Source organism: Elgaria multicarinata, chromosome 1, assembly GCF_023053635.1.
Source record: "Elgaria multicarinata webbii isolate HBS135686 ecotype San Diego chromosome 1, rElgMul1.1.pri, whole genome shotgun sequence".
NCBI classification, from domain to species: Eukaryota; Metazoa; Chordata; class Lepidosauria; order Squamata; family Anguidae; genus Elgaria; species Elgaria multicarinata.
In genome coordinates, this window is record NC_086171.1 from 6,592,218 (window position 1) to 6,615,311 (window position 23,094).

The 23,094-nt window shown below is 45.7% G+C and overlaps 2 protein-coding genes across 2 annotated transcripts in view; one reads left to right on the forward strand and one right to left on the reverse strand.

Moving 5' to 3' along the window:
- Positions 1 to 685: 685 nt before the first annotated feature.
- On the reverse strand, positions 686 to 11,399 carry MRPL55 (mitochondrial ribosomal protein L55). Its single transcript, XM_063122641.1, has 4 exons — positions 11,376 to 11,399; positions 9,596 to 9,754; positions 3,500 to 3,701; positions 686 to 963 (listed from the first exon to the last, which is right to left on the reverse strand). The coding sequence occupies exons 2-4, from the start codon at positions 9,619 to 9,621 to the stop codon at positions 814 to 816; spliced, it is 378 nt and encodes a 125-aa protein (XP_062978711.1). The 5' UTR covers positions 9,622 to 9,754; positions 11,376 to 11,399; the 3' UTR covers positions 686 to 813.
- A 110-nt stretch (positions 11,400 to 11,509) lies between these two features.
- GUK1 (guanylate kinase 1) overlaps positions 11,510 to 23,094 on the forward strand; it is a 31,278-nt gene continuing 19,693 nt past the window's right edge. Inside the window, exon 1 of the mRNA XM_063122628.1 lies at positions 11,510 to 11,668. Within this exon, the coding sequence (XP_062978698.1) occupies positions 11,632 to 11,668 (37 nt within the window). The 5' untranslated portion in view covers positions 11,510 to 11,631. The remainder of the gene's footprint in view (positions 11,669 to 23,094) is intronic.

The following is a 23,094-nucleotide window of genomic DNA, read 5'->3' on the forward strand; positions in this document are numbered from 1 at the left end:
AGCAATGAGATTTTGGAAACATGAATAAGATCTCGTGGTTGGGGGGAGCACTTTTATGTTAAGTATGATTATGTTAATAGAACTAAGTTAGAAAATATATGCTATCAAATGTTTATTTTATATTATTGTGTATTATGTAGTATTGATTTATTTGTATTGATGTATTGTTTTAAGTATTAAATAATAATAATAAAAAGAAGTAAGCCCCAGTGAATTCAATGGGATTCATTGCCCGGTAAAAGCGTATATTATTATTACTATTTATCATTTCTATACCGCCCAATAGCTGCAGCTCTCCGGGTGGTTTACAACAACTCATCAGATAATAAAATACAGCATAAAATATAAATATACCAAATTGAAAACAATTTAGACAGCTAAAAGCAGTGTCAATAGAATACTGCCCCTTTTTCGATGAATGGGCAGAAACGCCCCCATCATATGCCATTAAACGCCGGGAAGTCAAAGATTACAGCCTTTTTCAATTAATCAAGCAAGGCTGCAAACTTATAGACACTTACCTGGGAAGAAGTCCCATTGAACTCAGCGACTTACTTCTGAGTAGACATGTATAGAATTGTGCTGTAAGATTTCTTTCTCTGAGTGACTTTCCTAATAATAACAACATTCTGCTAACTATGGTTTCCTGTCCTTCTCCCCACCCCAAACAGGAACACCCAGAAACTGGAAAGAAAGGTCTCTTTATTTGCGGACTGCATTCATCTCCTTGCAGCATTTTTCACGACACCGTTAAGTGTCTGCAGTGACAGGTTTTCTTCTTCTCCTCAGAAAACCTCAGCAGGGTAAAATAAATCATTTCTTCTTCCAAAACTTTCTGTAATCGTCCAATTTAAAGTCATCTTCAAAAGGAGTCTCAGGTTTGGCTTTCAGCTTGCTGGCATCCCGTTTCCTCAACCGGGCTTTCCTTTCAGCTTCAGGGAGAGTGTTGATGTCTACGGGAATCTAAAGAAGGAAAGAATATCACTTTTACAAATTGAAAAAAATTACTTGTTTTACTCAACATCCATAGGATTGCCAAGTTTCCCCCCAATCACCGAAAGGATCTTGTTCCTTTACCAGCTGCAGAAATTCAACAAACATGTCAGGATATTGCTGGGGAGGTAGAAACTGTTTTAATATCTAGGGGGCCGTTTTTATTTTCATTTACATTTCTTAGGGTGGATTCCTCTGCATGTTGAGCTGGCTGGGGAATGCTAGGGGTTAAAAGAAGCCAAGACAACTTACAATAGAATTAAAACATACAAAATTTCAAGCACCTACAACGATTCTCCATTAAAATACCAGCACTCCGTGACAGAACTAATACATTCTTAGCACCCGTAAACTATCAACCGATGCACTAATGGCATTTTGAGGCCATTCAATTTTCAAGTCGCTAGTCCTGGTGCTGAATCAATCACGCCCCCCTCTCATGGAGGGCCAAGATCTATGTCTGTGGCTTCCCCAAGTCGTGTGTAGATCCTTGGAAGTTTATGGGAGATTCCGCAACGAGAAAGTTGGTAAACCTTGAAAAACATTTCCCCAAGGCGGCGTTTGCATCACGACTGATCTTTTCCTGCAATGTATGGCTAACACTGGCTTCCAGTCTGTTGCCGGGCACAATTCAAAGTGCTGGTTATGACCTATAAAGCTCTATATGGTTCGGGTCCAGGTTATTTGAAAGAACGTATTCTCCCTTATGAGCCTGCCCGTGCTTTGAGATCTTCTGGAGAGGCCCTTCTTTCAGTCCCACCTTCTTCACAGGCACGCTTGGTGGGAACATGGGAAAGGGCCTTCTCAGTGGCTGCTCCGGTGCTCTGGAACTCTCTTCCCGGGGAAGCTAGGCTGGCTCCCTCCTTGATGGGCTTTCGGAAGCAGGCTAAAACTTTTTTGTTCCAGCAGGCCTTTGGAGAATAATCTGCCCCTCCATCTATGTTAATGTCTTATAATTTTCTTGTGTATTTTTTAATTGTTTATGGTTTTGTTTCCCTCCACCCCCATGTATATTTTAAACTTTGTAAGGCCGCCTTGAGGCCCAGCATTGTGCAAAAGGCAGGATACAAATAATAATAATAATAATAATAATAATAATAATAATAATAATAATATAACAGGGGCATGTCAGATGCAGCCTAGGCCTAATCCGCACCAAGCATTTTTGTGAACCGCCCAGAGAGCTCCGGCTATTGGGCGGTATAGAAATGTAATAAATAAATAAATAAATAAGCAGGATATTGCGCTATGAAAGCGGTATTTCAAAGGCAGGAGCCACACTACTGCTTTACGGCGTTATTGAAGTGCACGGACAATGGTTGGGGCCCATTGACATGTACCATACACCGCTCTCATACTGCAATATCCTGCTTGGTGCGGCTGCTGCCTTTTATTTACTGCTTTCATACCGCTTTCAAAGTGCAACATCCATCTTGGTGTAGATTAGGCCCTAGAGTGCTTGGCCTCAAAAGCAGCCAGTGCTCTGCACTAACTGGAGTTTAGTTTTGACTGAGGTGATTAATTCTTTATTTATTTATTTATACATTCATATCCTGCCCTATTATCACTGGGATCTCAGGGCAGCGTACAGATAAAATCAGAACAATGTAAAACAATCATATACACAGCTAAAAACTTATTAAATCGTTAACAAATGAAAACCTGTAGAATTTTTTTTTTTTAAAAAAAAGAGATAGAAACAATTAAAACTAGGGTGACCAAATGAAAAGGAGGACAGGGCTCCTGTAACTTTAACAGTTGTACTGAAAAGGGAATTTCAGCAGGTGTCATTTGTATATATGGAGAACCTGGTGAAATTCCCTCTTCATCACACCAGTTAAAGCTGCAGGAGCCCTGCCCTCTTTTAAATCTGGTCACTCTAGTATAGCTCCTGCAGTTTTAACTGTTGGGATGAAGAGGGAATTGCACCAGGTTCTCCATATATACAAATGACACCTGCTGCAATTAACTGTTAAAGATACAGGAGCCCTGTCCTCCTTTTCATATGGTCACCCTAACTATGGGCAACCATGGAGAATTTAGACCTCAAAAGCTTTGATAAAAAGCCATGTTTTAACTTGGTGCTGAAATGAAGCCGGTGCCAGTCGGGCCTCCATTCCACAATCAGGGTGCCACAACAGAGGAATCCGACTGTCAGGACTGTCCAGACGCCAATATAGGGGGAAGCTAATATAGGGGGAAGGCTAGGCTAAACCCACCTCCCTGACATGCTAGTTTTCTATTTGCAGGGAGTTGTTTTTGCATGGAGGGTCTTTCAGCCATGCAAGCCCCACCCTTGCAGTCTGAAGTGGTTCAGTCCAGCCACAAGTTTGCCAGCTCCTAAAGAAGGCTTTGCCAGAGAATCTCAAATGCTTCCAGTCAAAGACAGCAGTTAATTGTGCAGGAATTCTGGCTTCAGGGAGACATAAATCCTGATCTCTTGATAGCTGGTAGATTTTGTCTCTCTCTTTCAGCAGGGAGGGGAGGGGATGGAATTCGCTCTCACCGACAGGATCCGCCTGGGCTCTTTGTAACGGATGTGAATTGTAGAGCCGTCAGGCCTGACGAGCAACACTGGGTAGGTCCGGCTGTACTTCTGCCTTGCGATGCACACGATGGACGTTCGATTGGAGTTGGGCTGGCTGGCAGATGTGTGAAGCCCGCAAGGCCTGGCAAAGAGCCCAGAGAGGGCCTCTAGCTGCAAGAACCTGAAACCAATTCAGAGAGGAGAGAATGATTTGTTAGATCCATGCAAAAAAACAGCCATACCTACAAACTCAAGGTTTTGTCGTTATTGCTTTACAAAAGAGAAAAGAAAGGAAAACACATCTCTTCCCGATCAAACCTAACCCTGATAAAAAGCCAGTGCATAAATACTACAAACAGAGTGTTTGGAGTGGCCAACACAGATGCCAAAATTTATACTGATCAGACTCCAACATCCTTGAAATCTCAGCTTTCATTTTAAAATAAAAATAAGTTTCTAGCTCTTAAGATTGCAAGGTAGGCTGGACAGCATGTTGAAAGCCAGAGAAGAATGCAATTCCATCAAAACATGCTATACAAATGCCTTTAGCAAATAATAATAATAATAATAATAATAATAATAATAGCGGCAGAAATGGGCAACTCAAACGATCAAGGGGCTGGAGCATCTCCCCTGAGAGAAGGTTACAACAGCTGGGATTATTCAGCTTGGAAAAAAGGAGGCGAAAGGGTGACATGATGGAGGAGTGCAAAATTATGCCTGGTGTAAAGATTCTGAATTGGGAGACATTTTTCTCCCTCTCTCATGAAACTAGAACCCAGAAGGGGTCATCCCATGAACTGACTAGAGGGAAATTCAGGGCAGGTAAAAGGAAGGACTTCTTCACACAGGTAAACTATAGAATTCGCTACCACAAGATGTGGTGATGGCCACTAAATTGGGTGGCTTTAAAAAGGAGGTAGTAAGCCTGTGTGCACCAGTTGCTGGGGAACATGGGGGGGAGGGTGCTGTTGCACCGTGTCCTGCTTTGTTGGTCCCTGGTCAACAGCTGGTTGGCCACTGAGTGAACAGAGTGCTGGACTAGATGGACCCTTGGTCTGATCCAGCATGGCTCTTCTGATGTTATGCTTTTAATGTTATGTTTTTAATATTATATTTTAACATTTCATTTATTTATTTAAAACATTTATATCCCGCCCTATATCAAAAAGATCTCAGGGCGGCGTACAGATAAAAGCATACAGTATAAAACAGTAAATATACACAGCAGAAAACAAATTAAACCATAAACCAAGCCATAGCTAGACCTAAGGTTTATCCCTGGATCGTCCAGGGGTCAAACCTGTTCATCTAGGTGACACACAGGGGATCCAGTGCTCAGGCAGGGGCGAACCCTGGATGGTCCCAGGATAAACCTTAGGTCTAGCTGTGGCCCAAGTTAAAACAATAGGGTGACCATATGAAAAGGAGGACAGGGCTCATGTATCTTTAACAGTAGTATCGAAAAGGAAATTTCAGCAGGTGCCATTTGTATATATGGGGAACCTGGTAAAATTTCCTCTTCATCACAACAGATAAAGCTGCAGGTGCCCTGCCCTCTTTTAAATCTGGTCACTCTAGTATAGCTCCTGCCCTTTGACTGCTGTGATGAAGAGGGAATTTCACCAGGTGTGACATGCCTACAAATGACACCTGCTGAAATTCCCTTTTCTATGCAACGGTTAAAGATACAGGAGACCTGTCCTCCTTTTCATATGGTCACCCTAAAACAATATATAATTTAAAAGCAGTAAAACTATTAAAACAGTTAAAACAATGACCAACTTAGTGAATTCAGCCATTAAAAGCTTTGTTAAAAAGCCATGTTTTCACTTGTGAAATGCTTGTTGTGAAATTCTGAGAGATTTTATTATATTCAGTGTTATTTATTTATTTATTGTATTTATTTGTATCCCACCTTTTCCCCAATACAGACATTCAAGGCGGCTTTACAAAATTTAAACATATACAATTAAAAGATATAAATAGAAGTATACGAAAGTTAAAAATATAATTAAACCCACTGTAATATTAAAACATTAAAAATAATAATTAAAAGGCAAATGATAATACAAAATCCAGCCCATTAACAGAGGCCCAGACTATTCCCCAAGGCCTGCTGGAACAAAAAGGGTTTTGCCTCCTTCCAGAAGGCATAGCAAGGAGGGAGACAGTCTAGCTTCCCTGGGAAGAGAGTTCCAGAGTACTGGAGCAGCCACCAAGAAGGCCCTCTCCCGTGTTCCCACCAGACGTGCCTGTGATGATGGCAGGACCGAGAGCAGCGCCTCCCCTGAAGATCTCAGGGCACGAGCAAGGTCTTATGAGATAAATGCCACAAATACATAAATATTATTTGAAGGGGAAACAGGCTCAGATGTGGAAAGGGAGCTAATACGTAATGAGCACAATCCTATGCATATTTAAATAATGCTGACAGTTGCAGGATTTTTTTCTGTCTAAGCATGCATAGGATTGCATTCTATAGGTCCTTGGAGGACACGACTCAGAAGCTTTTAATGTTTGCTTGGAAACTCTTTCCCCATGTATCTAAATATGTATGCTCTGGTCACAAACAACGCCGGCCTTCTCTTCTCAAGGAGCCTCTTAGATCCTGGAATCAAAAGTGTGCAAATGAATAGCTGTTTTATCAAACGAACACCTGGCTCAGCACTTCAGAAAGCAAAAGGTGGGTTCCAAAGTGCTCATCACAGAGCAGGCTTGGAACATTTTAGATCTACAAAGGCTGTGTGTTCAAGAAGGTTTTGCTGTATCTCTTGACCTGCTGTTTGCAGGGATGGAACAAAGACCCCAGGCCTGTGTTCCGTGAGACAGGGCACAGTGAGAAATTAGAGGTGGACTTCTCCCAGGGTGTCTCCTTGCCCAGGCTAGCTGGGGTTGATGGGAGCTGTAGTTTTCCACATTTGAAGGTCGCCAGGATTGGGAAAGAGGACCTCAGGCAATATCCGGTCCCAAATCAGAATCTCCCAGTGAAAAAAAAAAAACCTTTTCAGGGTCAATTAATACATAAAGAACCACACTTGAAATCATGGGTATACTTCAGTGCACCTAAAAAAGGACACTGTGGAGATGGAAAAAGCGCAGAAAAGGGCAATTCAAATAATCAAGGGGCTGGGGCAACTCCACTATCAGGAAAGGTTACAACAGTTGGGACTGTTTAGTTCAGAAAAAAGGCAAGTCAGAGGTGTACAAAAATATGCACGGTATAGAGAAAATGAACAGGGAGACATTTTTCTCCCTCTCCCATAATACTAGAACCAAGAAGGGGTCATCCCAAGAAGCTGATGAGTGGGACATTCAGGACAGGTAAAAGGAAGGACTTCTTCACACAGCACATAGTTAAGCTATGGAACTCTCTACCACAAGATGTAGTGATGGCCACCAATTTGGATGGCTTTGAAAGGGGGTTGGATAAATTCCTGGAGGGGAAGGCTATCAAGGGCTACTAGTCCTGATGGCTATGTGCTAACTATAGTATTAGAGGCAGAATGCCTATGTACACCAGTTGCTGGGGAACATGGGTAGGAAGGTGCCTTTGCGTGTCCTGATTAGGTTCCTGGTTAGTCACTGTGTGAACAGAGTGCTGGACTAGATGGACCCTTGGTCTGATCCAGCCCAGCTCTTCTTAGGTTATATCCTTATGCTCCCTGTCCATTCACCCTCCAAGGCCTTTCCATAGCCCTGCCATGGCTATTTGCCACAGTGCTAGACGTTCTACACTTCTTCCTGCTCCTTGAGATATTGCAAGGGATTGCAAAGACGAAACAGAGAACGGCGCCTCAAGCAAGACAAGGACAAGAACAGTGTTCAGGAGGTGTTTGGGGAAAGGCGAGGGACACCAGCCAGTGTTGTGTAGTGGTTAGAGTGTTGGACTGAGACTGGGAAGATCCGGGTTCTAGTCCCCACTTGGTCATGAAGCTCACTGGGTGGCTTGGGGCCAATCACTGCCTCTCAGCCCAAACTACCCCACAGGGTTGTTGTGAGGGTGAAATGGAGAGACGTGATTCTATCAAATCGTGTGAGGTACTGGTTCGTATCTATTCAGCCCTGGTTAGGCCTCATCTAGAGTATTGCGTCCAGTTCTGGGCTCCACAATTCAAGAAGGACGCAGACAAGCTGGAGCGTGTTCAGAGGAGGGCAACCAGGATGATCAGGGGTCTGGAAACAAAGCCCTATGAAGAGAGACTGAAAGAACTGGGCATGTTTAGCCTGGAGAAGAGAAGATGGAGGGGAGACATGAGAGCACTCTTTAAATACTTGAAAGGTTGTCACACAGAGGAGGGCCAGGATCTCTTCCCGATCCTCCCAGAGTGCAGGACACGGAATAACGGGCTCAAGTTAAAGGAAGCCAGATTCCAGCTGGACATCAGGAAAAACTTCCTGACTGTTAGAGCAGTACGACAATGGAATCAGTTGCCTGGTGAGGTTGTGGCCTCTCCCACACTAGAGGCCTTCAAGAGGCAGCTGGACAACCATCTGTCAGGGATGCTTTAGGGTGGATTCCTGCATTAAGCAGGAGGTTGGACTCGATGGCCTTGTAGGCCCCTTCCAACTCTGCTGTTCTATGATTCTATGATCACGTATGCCACCTTGTGTTCCTTGGAGGAAAAGTAGAATACGAATGTAATGCATTTTTAAAAAGATGGGAGGAGGGAGAGAAGGCATGTACTGAAGACCCTAGGGAAAGAAGGACAGGGAGATGTATCTGTAGATCTTTAGAATCCAGTTCATAACCTCTTGGAAAGCATGCGCATAAGGAGTAGAGGCAGGGCCCATGGCTCAGTGGGAGAGCACATGAGTTGCATGCAGAAGGTGCCAGGTTTGATACGTGGCAGTTCCAAGTAGGGCAGGGAAAGCACCGGTCAGAGACACAGCTGCTAGTCAGTGTCGACAGTACTGGGCTAAATGATTTGACTCAGTATAAGGAAACTTTTTATGTTCTGAAGCTAATGGATGCGGAGTCAGCCCAAGGGCCAACCTAGCCCAGACTAGCGGGGGCTCCCCAGGGTCTCGGACAGGGGCATTCCCCATCCCTTCTATCAGGGACCTTTTTAACTGGAAATGTCCGTTTAAAGGCCTGGGACCTCCTGCATGGAAACTGTGTGCTCTGCCGCACTGGATGGGCATCGCAATGTGGGGTGGGAGAGAGGAAAGGATCGCCTCTAACAGCAACCGTTTTAGTTCGAAACACAAGTGCGCAACCGGCTCATTTGTAAAAAGAGCCACGTCTCATTCATTTGGCCTCAATTGGCATCTGTTCCTTGCCTCCGGCAGCCTTCTCCATCCAGCAGCACCGGCTGATTCAGCCTTCCGTGCCTTTTGCTTCCAGCCTGAGCAGCATATAGAGCTGAGACTCCAGGAAGGCAGTATAGCAAAAAAACCAACAACACCCGCCTCCCCCACAAGGGAAACCAAAGCAAGCCCTAAGTGAAGAACTCAGCAGGAAGAAGTCTGCACACACACACACACACACACACACACACACACACCAGTTCAGTCTGTTGAGCAAGTGCATTAAGGGGAGCTCACAGGGCAATTTTAAGGACTCTTGTCAGCTCCAGGGGACCCCAAAGCCCACAAAAACAGAGGCTGGCCCATTGATCTCCATGGCCAAGGCACCTGGAATGCCATCGCTGTACATCCTCAAACCAACTTCCCTCCTCTCCTTCGTTCTCCCTAACTGCATCACATTTCCCCATGCCACTGAAGAAACTATGCACCACAATGTAAAGGACCGTATCACTTCCAGATCTTGGACAGTGCCTGGCACTCCGATGCTGTTAAATGAGCCTCCCAAGCTAGTATTGGGAGGCTCAACTTAAAGGAAGCCAGATTCCAGCTGGACATCAGGAAAAACTTCCTGACTGTTAGAGCAGTACGACAATGGAATCAGTTGCCTGGTGAGGTTGTGGGCTCTCCTACACTAGAGGCCTTCAAGAGGCAGCAGGTCAACCACCTGTCAGGGATGCTTTAGGGTGGATTCCTGCATTGAGCAGGGGGTTGGACTGGATGGCCTTGTAGGCCCCTTCCAACTCTGATATTTTATGATTCTATTACCTTAAAGTCCTGCTTACAGTCATCATTCCAAGCTCAGATGCAAGCGCTGATGCTTAGAAACGAAATCCAGTCTTGGGAACTCTGGATCCAACCTCTAGGATGGGCAAAGGCTACAAAGATCTTTAGGGGACATGATCCAAGGGTTACAGCAGTTCTTTCCTGTAAGAAAAGGGGGGGGGGGGGAAGAGGAATTGGCTTTTTGAATTGCTCCATTTGACAAGAGCCTTCGTAACCCCAACCAAACATTTCAGAAAGGCATACATGCACACTCCGGAATGCGGCCCAGCCAGCCATAACACAAGCCGGCGTGGGGTGGGAACAACAGGCTGACCTGAAGCAGGGACCCAGCAACCCCTACTCCCAAGTAAACATGCTGAATGATTGGGATGTACGGCCTCAGTGGCATCATTAGCAAATGCGTCTAAACAAACATGTTAAGAACTGAGGGTTTAGTTGATAACCCTTGATAAATCTAACCTTAAATTAAGGTTCTGCAGTCAGGTGCCCCACAAGCACCTGGGAAACAAAGGAATGATGTCTTGGAAAAGAGAGGTTCAATTCTAGGGTGACCCTATGAAAAGGAGGACAGGGCTCCTGTATCTTTAACAGTTGTATTGAAAAGGGAATTTCTGCAGGTGTCATTTGTATATATGGGGAACCTGGTGAAATTCCCTCTTCATCACACCAGTTAAAGCTGCAGGAGCCCTGCCCTCTTTTAAATCTGGTCACTCTAGTATAGCTCCTGCAGCTTTAACTGTTGGGATGAAGAGGGGAATTCACCAAGTTCTCCATATATACAAATGACAGCAGCTGAAATTAACTGTTAAAGATACAGGAGCCCTGTCTTCCTTTTCATAGGGTCACCCTATTCAATTCTGTTTTAGCAAGGATCGCTAAAAAGCAGAGCCTCCATGGTCAGAGACAATGTACCCCTGAATAACAGGTGCCAGGGGACAAACCATCAAGGGTTATCACTATTGTCCCCCTTTTTGAGAGGGGTGTCCCAGAAGCATCTTGCTGACCACTGCTGGAGACAAGTTGCTGGGGCAGATACCATTTGTTCCGACCGAGCAACGCCGTTCGTTCGTACACACTTAGGGACGAAGCAGCTTTCCTCTTCCTCCGGCACTTGAGAATCCAGTCTTGGAAAGCAGCATTTGGGACGCAATTTTTGGGATAATCCTTACCGACACCAAGCACCGCCCAGCAAAGTCTACAGAGTTTTCTCCTGGGTTCAGGAATGGGAAGGCTTGCATGGTAGTATCCAGCCTGCCCTCAACCTGGCGCCTTCCCAAGGTGTGTTGGGACTACAGCTCCCATAATCCCCAGCTGGATGGGGATTATGGGAGCTGTAGTCCCAACACACCTTGGGAAGGCGCCAGGTTGAGGGCAGGCTGGATACTACCATGCAACTCGTTTGCATAATATTAAGAAAAATGCAGGAACCTGAAATGGAGAATCCCCCTCCCACAAATGGTTTGGCCCTTAATCCTGCCGATCCCCCCCCCCGCCGCCGCTTCTGTAATGGATTGACCGCCATCTCACCTACCTTCCCTTCCCCCCCATCAGCTCCCACAATGGTTTAACCCACATGGTTGCTTCCTCCCCCATTTCCCGCCTGCAAATGGTTCCATCCTTGCCTTCCCGCGCTCGGAAGACCTCCTCTTCTCCCTTTCCCCCCCCTCCCCCCCACTCTCCGGGAGTAGTTTGACCCAGCTACCCCTATTAGATCCCCAATGGTTTGCTCCTCACAACGGCGCCCACTTCCTCCCCTCCGTACCAAAGCGCTTCGCTCACGTCTCTCGGCGCGCATGCGCAGCTGGCCCCGCTCGCCCACCCCACCCCACCCCTCTTCAACGTCACTACCCCGCGACACGGCGACGCTCTCCTCAAGGAAGGGCACGGCGCGGAGATGACGCCGCCGCCGCCGCCCGCGGTGTGAGGGGCGGGGTTTGCTTGCGGCGGCCGGGCCCCACCGTGCCCCGCCCCGCCCCTCTGAGTCACCGTTCCGGGAAGCAGCTCCGGCTCCTCTCCCCATGCACTGGCGGCGCTTCCTGTGCGGCGCGCTGGCAGGTGAGTGCGCCGCTCTTGGTTCCCCCGTCCAGCCCACCTTTGCCCCAGCGGTGTTTCACTAAAAGCTCCCCTCCGGCTTCCGTGGCCCTTCACCTTGGTTCCTACCCACGCCTCTCTGCGGAGCCCCCGCAAGTGGCTTTCCCCCCCATCTTCTCCAGGACCCTCCAGGTCGCCCCGCAGCCTCCTGGCTCCTCCACCTAACGCGCCCGCCCAATTCCATCCCCCCACCGCCCTCGGTGCCACCTCTAAATCCTTCCCCGCCCATTCTGCTGCCTCCTGGCTGGGCGAGGTCGCCTGCTCCTGCTCGCGCTCTGGCCACCCGCCCCCTACGGCTCCAGCATCGCCCCTGGCTGCGCTCGCTCCCTCCCTCCCGCCCCTGCTGCAGGAGCCTTTGCGCCTCCCTCCAGCTCCCCTCCCCAGCTCGTGTTATCACTTAACACCCCCCCTCCCCTCCCTGCAGCCTCTTTGGGTTTTATGAATCTCTTGTTTCCGGGAAGGCGACGCCGCATTATAACATGCGTTGGAAAATGGATTTATTTATTTATTTATTACATTTCTATACCGCCCAACAGCCGGAGCTCTCTGGGCGGTTCACAAATATATACAAATATGTATGGATGCGAATATATACACCAAGTGCTGGGGAACATGGGTGGGAAGGCACTATTGCACCCGTGTCCTGCTTGAGGTCAACAGCTGGTTGGCCACTGTGGGAACAGAGTGCTGGACTAGATGGATCCAGCGTCAGGGCTCTTCTGATGTTCTTATATTGGCAAATGTCACTTATACAAACACACAGTCATGCTTCCTGACCCATTTTCCACCTGCAAATAGTAAGCCTGTGTGCACCAGTTGCTGAGGAACATGGGTGGGAGGGTGCTGTTGCACCATGACCTGCTTGTTGGTCCCTGGCCAATGGCTGGTTGGTCACCGTGTGAACAGAGTGCTGGACTAGATGGACCCTTGGTCTGATCCAGCATCAGGGCTCTTCTTATGTTCCTATGAGGTTGGATGAATTCCTGGAGGCGAAGGCTATCAATGGCTACTAGACGTGATGGCTATTTGCAACCTCCAGTATCAGAGGCAGTAAGCCTGTATACACCAGTTGCTGGGGAACATGGGTGGGAAGGTGCTGTTGCACTGTGCCCTGCTTGTGGGTCCCTGGTTAAGAGCTGGTTGGCCACTGTGCGAACAGAGTGCTGGACTAGATGGATCCAGCATCAGGGCTCTTCTGATGTTCTTATATTGGCAAATGTCACTTATACAAACAGTCACGCTTCCTAACCCATTTTCCACCTGCAAATGGTAAGCCTGTGTGCCCCAGTTGCTGGGGAACATGGGTGGGAGGGTGCTTGTTGGTGCCTGCTGATGGCTGGTTGGCCACTGTGAACAGAGTGCTGGAATAGATGGAACCTTGGTCTGATCCAGCCTCAGGGCTTTTCTGATGTTCTCATGCTGTTCTGTAGCTACTTAGAAGCTTTGCCACTTTGTAGCAGGGTGGGTGGGGTGGGGAGATTCATTTTGTTGGGTTAAATCTTAAAAAGAACAGACTTTCTGCAATCTCACAGTTCAAGCTAGCTTAATACCCTCCAAGGGGCTCCTGTCCCGAAACGAAGGATGAAAAGAGACCAGACAAGGAGGAGATGTTCTGACTGCTGCTGCTTCCTTTAACCGTCTGTTTAAAAGACAAGTTGGTTTGAAGATGGCAGCCTTTCGTCCCTCCTTGCATTGTAAATTCCCCATCACTGGTAAATAAGTCTCAATGGGATTTACTCCCAGGCAAATGTGTTTAGGATTCCAGCATAAGGGTATGTAATTGGGGCACTGGTGAGTTGATGAGATACATTGGATCCTCATAAGGTACACATGAGCAGCTGATGTGGACCAGGGCAAAGGCTTTAGAATAGGGGTCAGCAGCTAGAGGCTTCTGTGTTAAATCTGCTCCACATGCTCCCACCCTGTGTCATTCCAGGTGGGAAAGGGGTGTGGAGGGAATTGCATTTTATGGGAACCAGACCACTTTGTGAGATAGAATCTTGCCCCTCCAACCCTGGTTTCATTTTCACAATAGTTTATTTATTGACCAGGGCTATAGACTATTTTTTGAAAGAAAAAATAATTCTTTTTTCAAGTGTGTGTGATGCTCCTAGGAGAATAGTTTTGTTTGTAGCTTCTCCTTAAATGGAAATCCTGCTATGCAAGACAGATAATGAACAGCTAGAGGGCGTGAAATTAACAGTAGCTACACCACAGAATTAGCATGCATCCTAAGAAGCTGTCAGTCGTAACAAGCTAGATCCTGGAAGGAAATAAAATAGCAACGCTAACAGCAATGAAAGCCACCACCCCCGCCAATGAATTCAGTAAATATGAATGGGTTTTAAGGTTTTGCCTCTGCATCAACAAAACCCTCTTTCTAGTGAGTGGCGCAGACGTTTAGATGCTGAGTGCCGATGCCAGATTTAACTATGATGAAGCATCCTGTACATGCTGTTGGCAGTTATTACTCATGTGTCTGTGTTGTCCGGTGATTTGATCAGGATGACTTTTATTTCCCATATAATTCTCCATTAAGCACTTCATGAAAACAAGTGAAGCAGGAAATATTCAATTATCTCTGCTCTGTGCTGTGGAATGCACATGCCCTGCTACCCCAGTAGCTAGCCCTATAGCTTCATTGGCAGGAGCACAGCAGCCTTAGTAAGCCAGAATGAATTTCTTACCAGCGCCTTGGCTGCGCGCCATTGGAAGCCAGTTCAAGTAGAAGAACAGCCAAGTTACTTTCACTGCACCTTTCTTGAAAAGAGTACTTTTCCCTGACCTTATCTTTACGCAAGTTCCAAAGTTGTTTTTATCATTAAGCACTTCCGTTGGTTTACAAATGCAGTCCTTAGGGATTTGCAGCTGATGAGCTGACTGCGTATTTCAAATCTGTATGGAATTCAGTGCCCGGCCCCTTTGGTTTATTTATTTAATGTCTATTCTGCCCAGCGTCTAATATTCCCTTGTTTTCAGTTCCCCCATTCTGCCAAAGGCTGAGCTGGTTATTTAGAATAAATCATATATGAAGCCAAGACCTCTTTTCTCTTCATATGGATCCCCAAAAGTATGGTTCCCCATTTGAGTCTTTAGGCTCCTGATCTTTGAATCTACTAAAACTCTTGGGTCTGTATCATAGAATCATAGAATAGCAGAGTTGGAAGGGGCCTACAAGGCCATCGAGTCCAACCCCCTGCTCAAGGCAGGAATCCACCCTAAAGCATCCCTGACAGATGGTTGTCCAGCTGCCCCTCTTGAAGGCCTCTAGTGTGGGAGAGCCCACCACCTCCCTAGGTAACTGGTTCCATTGTCATACTGCTCTAACAGTCAGGAAGTTTTTCCTGATGTCCAGCTGGAATCGGGCTTCCTTTAACTTGAGCCTGTTATTCTGTGTCCTGCACTCTGGGAGGATCAAGAAGAGATCCTGGCCCTCCTCTGTGTGACAACCTTTTAAGTATTTGAAGAGTGCTCTCATGTCTCCCCTCAATCTTCTCTTCTCCAGGCTAAACATGCCCAGTTCTTTCAGTCTCTCTTCATAGGGCTTTGTTTCCAGACCCCTGATCATCCTGGTTGCCCTCCTCTGAACATGCTCCAGCTTGTCTGCGTCCTTCTTGAATTGTGGAGCCCAGAACTGGACGCAATACTCTAGATGAGGCCTAACCAGGGCCGAATAGAGAGGAATCAGTACCTCACGCGATTTGGAAGCTATACTTCTATTAATGCAGCCCAAAATAGCATTCGCCTTTCTTGCAGCCATATCGCACTGTTGGCTCCTATTCAGCTTGTGATCTACAACCATTCCAAGATCCTTCTCGTTTGTAGTACTGCGAAGTATCCCCCATCTTGTAACTGTGCCTTTGGTTTCTATTTCCTAAATGTAGAACTTGGCATTTATCCCTATTAAATTTCATCCTGTTGTTTTCAGCCCAGCACTCCAGCCTATCAAGATCACTTTGAAGTTTGTTTCTGTCTTCCAGGGTATTAGCTATCCCACCCAATTTTGTGACTTCTGTGAATTTGATAAGCGTTCCCTGCACCTCCTTGTCCAAATCAGTACGCAGCCCATCCTGATCCTGGTGTCCAATCCCCCCGCCCCCCAGCCAGACCTCTTTTTTTGCTTCTCTTACACTTGCTGTGCCACATTCCGTGATTCAATAATTGCTCTCCGCAATTATTTTGAATGTTTTGAATATTTTGTTATATCACAGCAGCTCAGCCAATGGCTGAGAGATAACATATATAGCTCACAGAAAGGCAGGCTAGGTTTCCATACATAACGGTAATCTGTATGTAATGGTATTTATTTATTTATTGTATTTTTATACTGCCCAATAGCCAATGCTCTCTGGGCGGTTCACTAAAATTACAACCATTCAAAGTATAAAATAAACCGTATAAAAGCATGATATAAAATACGATATCAAAATGAAATCAGCAGCAGTGCAGAAATACAAATTTAAAACAGCAAAGTTAAAATTAAGTTTATAGACTTAAAAAGGTCTTTACCTGGTGTCTGAAAGAACATAGTGTAGGTGCCAGGCGAACCTCCTTAGGGAGCTCATGCCACGGCCGGGGTGCCCGAGCAGAGAAGGCCTTCCTTGATGTGCTTTCGGAAGCCAGCAAAAACTTCTTTGTTCCAGCAGGCCTTTGGAGAATAATCTGGTTCTCCATCTATGTTAAGGACTTGTAAAATTGTCATGTATTTTAAACATTTAATGTTTTAATATTGTAATTTTTTTAAAAAAAATTGTACTTTTCTTTTCCTAGGTTTAAAATGTATAGGTTTTAAATTTTGTAAGGCCGCCTTGAGGCCCAGTATTGGGCAAAAGGCGGGATACTACAACTACTACTACTACTACTAATAATAATAATTTCTCCAAGCATCCACAAAGCCACCCGCCAGAGGCAGGTATGCATGATTCTCTGGGTAGCAAGACACAAAGCACTATGCAGATTCCTACCCCAGAGATCTCGTTTGTACTGCAGATTTCAAGGAGTAAGAAACAGCAGGACTCCCTTACAAGCAGGAGGAGATGATTCCGCTGTTTCTTACCTTGCACAAATAAAGGGAGGACCCTGCCTCTCTCCCAAGCCCTCTGTGCATGCCCGAAGACTCACATGAGAGGAGCGGACTAGTGGCGAATTTGGCTAGCGAGTCAAGCCGATGTTTGTGGAGCCCTGTCTCTGATATTTAAACAGCAGCGTCAAAGAACAATCTCAGTTGGAAGCTGCAGCAATGGAAAGTCATTGACAACCTTAACTGCGTTTCTTTCGGCTTGAGGCAGAATCACGAGCGGTTCTTGCATTATTTGTTCAATTTATTCAGAGCATTTCTGTCCTGCTCTTCAGTCAAAAGGCTCCCGGAGTAGCTTGCAAGAATCAACCATCTGACGGTCCCTGCCTCCAGGCTTACAATCTGGAAGGACATGAGACACAGGGGAAAGGACTTGGAAGGAGGAGGGAATTTCAAAACCAAACTTGATGGTGATGCTTGACTCACGTGCCCAGATGGATGAGAATGCGTCATTCGAACCCAGGTTTGCACTGCATGTATTGGCCTTCTGGGCTGGCTTCTTCCTCTTTCCTTCCTTCCCTTCTGCAGCTTCTCTCCTCTGGAGTTCAAGCCCAGTCCAGCTCTTCTCCCATCCCTTCAGGGCAAGGGGTTTCCTCCGCCACCCTTCTCAGTTCCGTTGAGGGAGGAGGCACCACTGGGAACTAGATGGTGGCAGCTCACCAAGCTGAAAACCACCTGCCTTCGGCTTCTTGGGATATGCTTTGTGGTCTCCCCTGCCTTTGGTGAACTAGGTTTGGCCACCCCATTAGAGAAGCTTCTAAGGGTGTTACTGGGTGCCATAAGTGTGGGGTTTCAGGCAAAGCCACACCCCAAAGAAATTGCTACTTGCTGTAGAGTAGCGTCTAACTGAAATGCAACCTGTAGATAATTTCAGATGTTTCAGACTACACCTCCCATAAGCCTTGACCATTGGCTGTGCTGCTGGGGCTTGTGGGACTTGTAATGCCAGCTCGGAGGATGGCAACAAGGGAGAGGGCCTTTTCAGTGGTTGCCCCCCGACTGTGGAATGATCTCCCCGATGAGGCTCGCCTGGCGCCAACACTGTTATCTTTTCGGCGCCAGGTCAAGACTTTTCTCTTCTCCCAGGCATTCTTAACAGCATTTTAACAGCATTTAACAACGTTAAGTTTGTTTTTAATGGACCCCACAATTGTTGTTTTTAAATGGATACTGTTGTTTTTAAACTGTTTTTATGTTGTTGTTTTTAAAAAATTGTATACTTCTAATGTTTACTATTTTTAATGTTGTAAACCGCCCAGAGAGCTTCGGCTGTGGGGTGGTATATAAATGTAATAAAATAAATAAATAATCCGAAACATCTGGAGGACACCAAGTTGCCCTGTCCCTTTTCTAGGGTACTTCAGCTGCCAATGTATACATGGCAGCTTAATGCATTTTTAGGCTTTAAGGTGGATTCCTGCATGGAGCAGGGGGTTGGACTCGATGGCCTTATAGCCCCCCTCCAACTCTACTATTCTAGGATCCTAGACAAGGTGAAAATCTCGTGAGTTTAAAACGAAGCAATTTACCTTTTATAATCTTTTTTTTTAAAATGCTATCACCTTTTCAAACTTTCCTTGCAGCCATGACACCTAGAAATACACTGCATAAAAGTGGTGGTGGATCTTGGGATTGGGGGAAATTGCCATGGAGGCTGGGATAGGGTGACCATATATCTTTAACAGTTGCATAGAAAAGGGAATTTCTGCAGGTGTCATTTGTATATATGCAGAGTCTTGCTATTTACTGTTTTACTCTGTACAGCACCATGTACATTGATGGTGCTATATAAATAAATAAATAATAATAATAATAATAATAATAATAATAATAGAGAACCTGGGGAAATTTCCTCTTCATTGCAACAGTTAAAGCTGCAGGTGCCCTGCCCTCTTTTAAATCTGGTCACTCTAGTATAGCTCCTTTTCATATGGTCACCCTAGGCTTGGATGTCATTCTCGATCCTCCCAGAGTGTAGGATACGGAATAACGGGTTCAAGTTAAAGGAAGCCAGATTCCAGCTGGACATCAGGAAAAACTTTCTGACTGTTAGAGCAGTACGACAATGGAATCAGTTACCTAGGGAGGTTGTGGGCTCTCCCACACTAGAGGCCTCCAAGAGGCAGCTGGACAAGCATCTGTCAGGGATGCTTTAGGGTGGATTCCTGCATTGAGCAGGGGGTTGGACTCGATAGCCTTATAGGCCCCTTCCAACTCTGCTATTCTATGATTCTATGATTTCCCTCTGCTTCTTGCAAAAATTCTATCGGAGGTTTCCATTCAGATATAAACGTGGATGTTGGTGTCTGCATTCCAGTCTAAACTCAATTTCAGACGGTCCTTGGGCCAAACCCAGGTCTTTGGACAGGAGGCCAGGAAAAGACTTTGTACAACTGCTGCTAGCCAGATTGGACTGTGCAGAGATAGTTGGACCAGTGGTTTGAGCCTGACCGCATCTTTTCTACTCAGCCTGTATGTGATGGATCTTGTTCCTGCTATAACTCTGAAAAGTCGCAAAGACCTGTAGTAGACCAGTGGCATTCTGTTGCAAACTTGTATTACAAAATAACCCTCAGTTTCTTTCTTTTCTGATCAGTTGGCCTTAACCTTTCAACCAGCAAAATTGCCCCCCCCTTTTTTTTTTTGCAGAACTTTGGTCCCATATTACAAAAGTCTGGGGAAGGTGAACTTAGGAAAGGACATGCTATAAATAGGAAATGCGATTAAAAGTGCCTAATCAGGGAACCTTTCTTGAGGCTACAGTGAGAACTGTCTGCTAATCTTCTTTCATCCTGATGGATGCCAAGTGGTTCTGCCTTTTCTCCCTCTAATCTTGCATGCTGCCCAGAATGCGCTTTGCTGATCTCTTCCCATGTTTATTTTTCATCTCCCTTGCTGTCGTTCCAATGTAATGTAGATTTTCAAATCCCACATCCAACGGTCAGAAGAAAAACAGCAGCACTCCGGTCTCCAAGCGTTCTCTTCCCTCTCAACGTTCACTGCTTCCCCTCCGCTTGCTAAATTTCTTTTCTTTTATTCGCAAACTTGGCACATTCGAATTGCACTGGGCAAATTGCAGGGAACTTCTGACACCGATGGGTTGAACTGGTGTCAACATTTCTCACTTATGTGTCTAGTGAATACAGTGTTATTGTTGGGCTATGCCTGTGTATGTGTGTTTTAAGTGAACGCTTTGGGCTCTTGAGACACTGGACTCATCTACACCAAGCAGGATATTGCATTATGAAAGTGGTATGAAAGCGGTATAGAAAAGGCAGGAGCCACACCACTGCTTTATAGCAGTATTGAAGTGCACTGACAACTGTTGGGGCCCATTGACACAGACCATATACTGTTTTCATATCCTGCTTGGTTAGATGTGTCACGGGCCCCAACAGTTGTCAGTGCACTTCAGTACCACTATAAAGCAGCAGTGTAGATCCTGCAGCACACTTCAATACCGCTATAAAGCAGTATTTATTTATTTATTTATTTATTACATTTTTATACCGCCCAATAGCCGAAGCCCCCTGGGCGGTTCACAAAAATTAAAACCATAGTAAAACAACCAACAGGTTAAAAGCACAAATGCAAAATACAGTATAAAAAGCACAACCAGGATAAAAACCACGCAGCAAAATTGATATAAAATTAAAATACAGAGTTAGAACAGTAAAATTTAAATTTAAGTTAAAATTAAGCGTTAAAATACTGAGAGAATAAAAAGTCTGGCTCCTGCCTTTTATATACCGCTTTCATACCACTTTCATAGTGGAATATCCTGCTTGGTGTAGATGAGCCCACTGTTTTTCTCTAGAGCTGTCGAGCTGCGGAAAGATGGGATAGGAATATTTCAAATACATAGATAAATAATCCAACGCTGCCTTCTTTCTAAAGGCAGTGCTGGCTTTGACCGAGAAGGTGTGCTTTGTTGAGGTAAGTTCAGGGTATGGCTGAATCTTTAAGCCGTAAAAAGGAGGGGGCGCATGGAGCACCCTGCAAGAGGCGATTACGGATTTGGGGAATGGTTTCTCATTGGCTGCCTCAAGGTAAAAGATCAGTAATTAAGGCTTTAGGCAGTCACAAATAGCTGGGGCTTTCTGCCTACTCCGCCTCTTCCCCGTGTGATGAGGATCAGCTTGTAGCTCACAGGAAAGACAAAGGGTTGTATCATCGCATTTTAAAAGGACCGAAGACAAGCAAACGGTAAGGTGTTGAAAGTTTTGAGACTCAGTTAGGATGTCTGCTACTGGTACCCAGCAATTCTTATGGACGGCGGTTTAGTAAAGGAACAAAGGTTTAAGTATTCAAGAAATACTTTTGTAAGCTGCCGTGAGAGCCTTTTTTGGCTGAATGGCGGCATAAAAATGCTTAAATAATAAATAAATAAATAAATAAATAAATAAATAAAGGTGAACTAAAAGAGCCAGAATTCTTTTAAAACCCTTTCCAAGTCTTCTGTTGGGGGGTGGGGGGCGAGGAGATTATGTTTGCTCATATAATCTTGCCTCTCCTTGACATTAAGGCAAGGAAATAAAGAATTGGAGGAGCAATGATGCTTAAAACCTCCAGATATCTGTAGATGCGTCAGATGCAGGAGCTCAGCTGGAGAACCTGTTTGACCATTAGATGAGAAAGCTGTTGAGAGAGTAAGGTGGTGGTGGTGGGGAGATGGGAAGTCTGTGACCAGCACAGTGCATTCTTTGTATGAGTTGTTCGTGCGGAAGGTATTGGAGGGCGACCCGTCTCTGAACCAGTTTTCTCAGGGTGGGCATTTGAAGGGTGAAGTCAAATCAAGGTGTTGACAGAGAAAGTTCTCGGGCAAACTGACAATTTATAAATTAATAGCCCTGCATCTGGGCAGCATCCCACCGAAGAATGCTTGAAGAGCTCAAGGCTGGAATTTTATTTTCTAACAGAAGTATGCAACTTGTCACTACAATCTTCCCCTTAACCGGAAGATTGGAACGTAGCCAACGTACAACACTTTTTAAAAAGGCATCCGCAGGGGCTGTTAGACTTTACAGATGTGTTAGACTAAGAGCTGGTAAATTGGTGGAAAGCGTTATTAAAGCATGGACTTCTAGAAGAACAAGTCTTGGTGAGGAAGAGTCAGCATGGCTTCTTTAAAGGGATGTTCTGCCACATTTTAAAGTAATGTCAACTAGAGAATGTCAGCTAGCATGTGGATAGGGGTGATCTTGTAGATGTACTTGGGCAATGGCCATACTGGCTAGGAATGATGGGAGTTGCTGTCCGTCACCTCTGGAGGGCACCCCATTGGGGAAGGATGGCATAAGTAAAATACGGGATTCACTGACCCAAGATGTGGCCATGGCCTCCAGCCTAGATTATTTTCAAGGTGGATTAGAGAAATTAGCCATGACAGCAGAAGAGAACTTTGATGTTCAGAGGCAGTTTCCGGGGGCAAATTGGACAGCTGTTACCCCACTTTTTGTGGGAGGGCTTTCTAGAAGTGTCTTTCTGGTCAGTCTGGGAAATAGGATGTTATGCGAGATGGACTTTGGAGCTTTTCCAACAGGGCTTTTATAATGGCTCAGTTCAGACAGCACGTTTCTCAACAGCGGTTTTAGAACTCCACGGTGGAATGTTGTCTGGTGGGAAAACTCCACTCCACGGTGTTCTTTTTTTTTTGGAAAACACTCCGTGCAGAATATCCACGCTGTGCGGAGGAGAGTTCCTGCACAACCATTGTGTTGCGTGTTGTGTGGAGGACTCTGTGAAGTTTCCCGTTGCATGGAGTGGACTTTCCCCACTGGCTACAGAGTTCCCTGCCAAGAGTGGCGAAAGGAGAGAGCGCCACTCTAGGAGAGCCGCTGGGATTGTTTGTTTGTTTTTTCAGCAGTGGCTGATGGGATACCATCAGGAGGACCAGGGGAGGAGAGAGGGTGGGAGAACTGTCAATCAAACGTCACACTCAACTCCACAGTAGCCCACACTCACACAACGGTGGAGTTAGAACATGTTGTGTAGGGAGAACCCGCTAGAAACTCAACTATTGAGTGGAGTTTCCACACTGTGTTGACTAACATGTCTGAACTGAGCCAATGTGTGTTTTTAAAATTCTGTATCTGATCTTTTCCTTTTCCTTAGTATTCCTTCCGAATGAATGATACAAATGTAGAGACGGACTCCTACTGTTTTGATTTTGGGAATCGGGGCGTTCCCATCTTTTCATAGACTTGTCATAACTTTTTCCAAGGTTTGATTGTGGTTTTTTAAACATAGTTTCAGTCTCCTTGCATTGCGCGTTAGAAACAGATGTTTCCAATGTACTGTAGTAGTAGCTCTT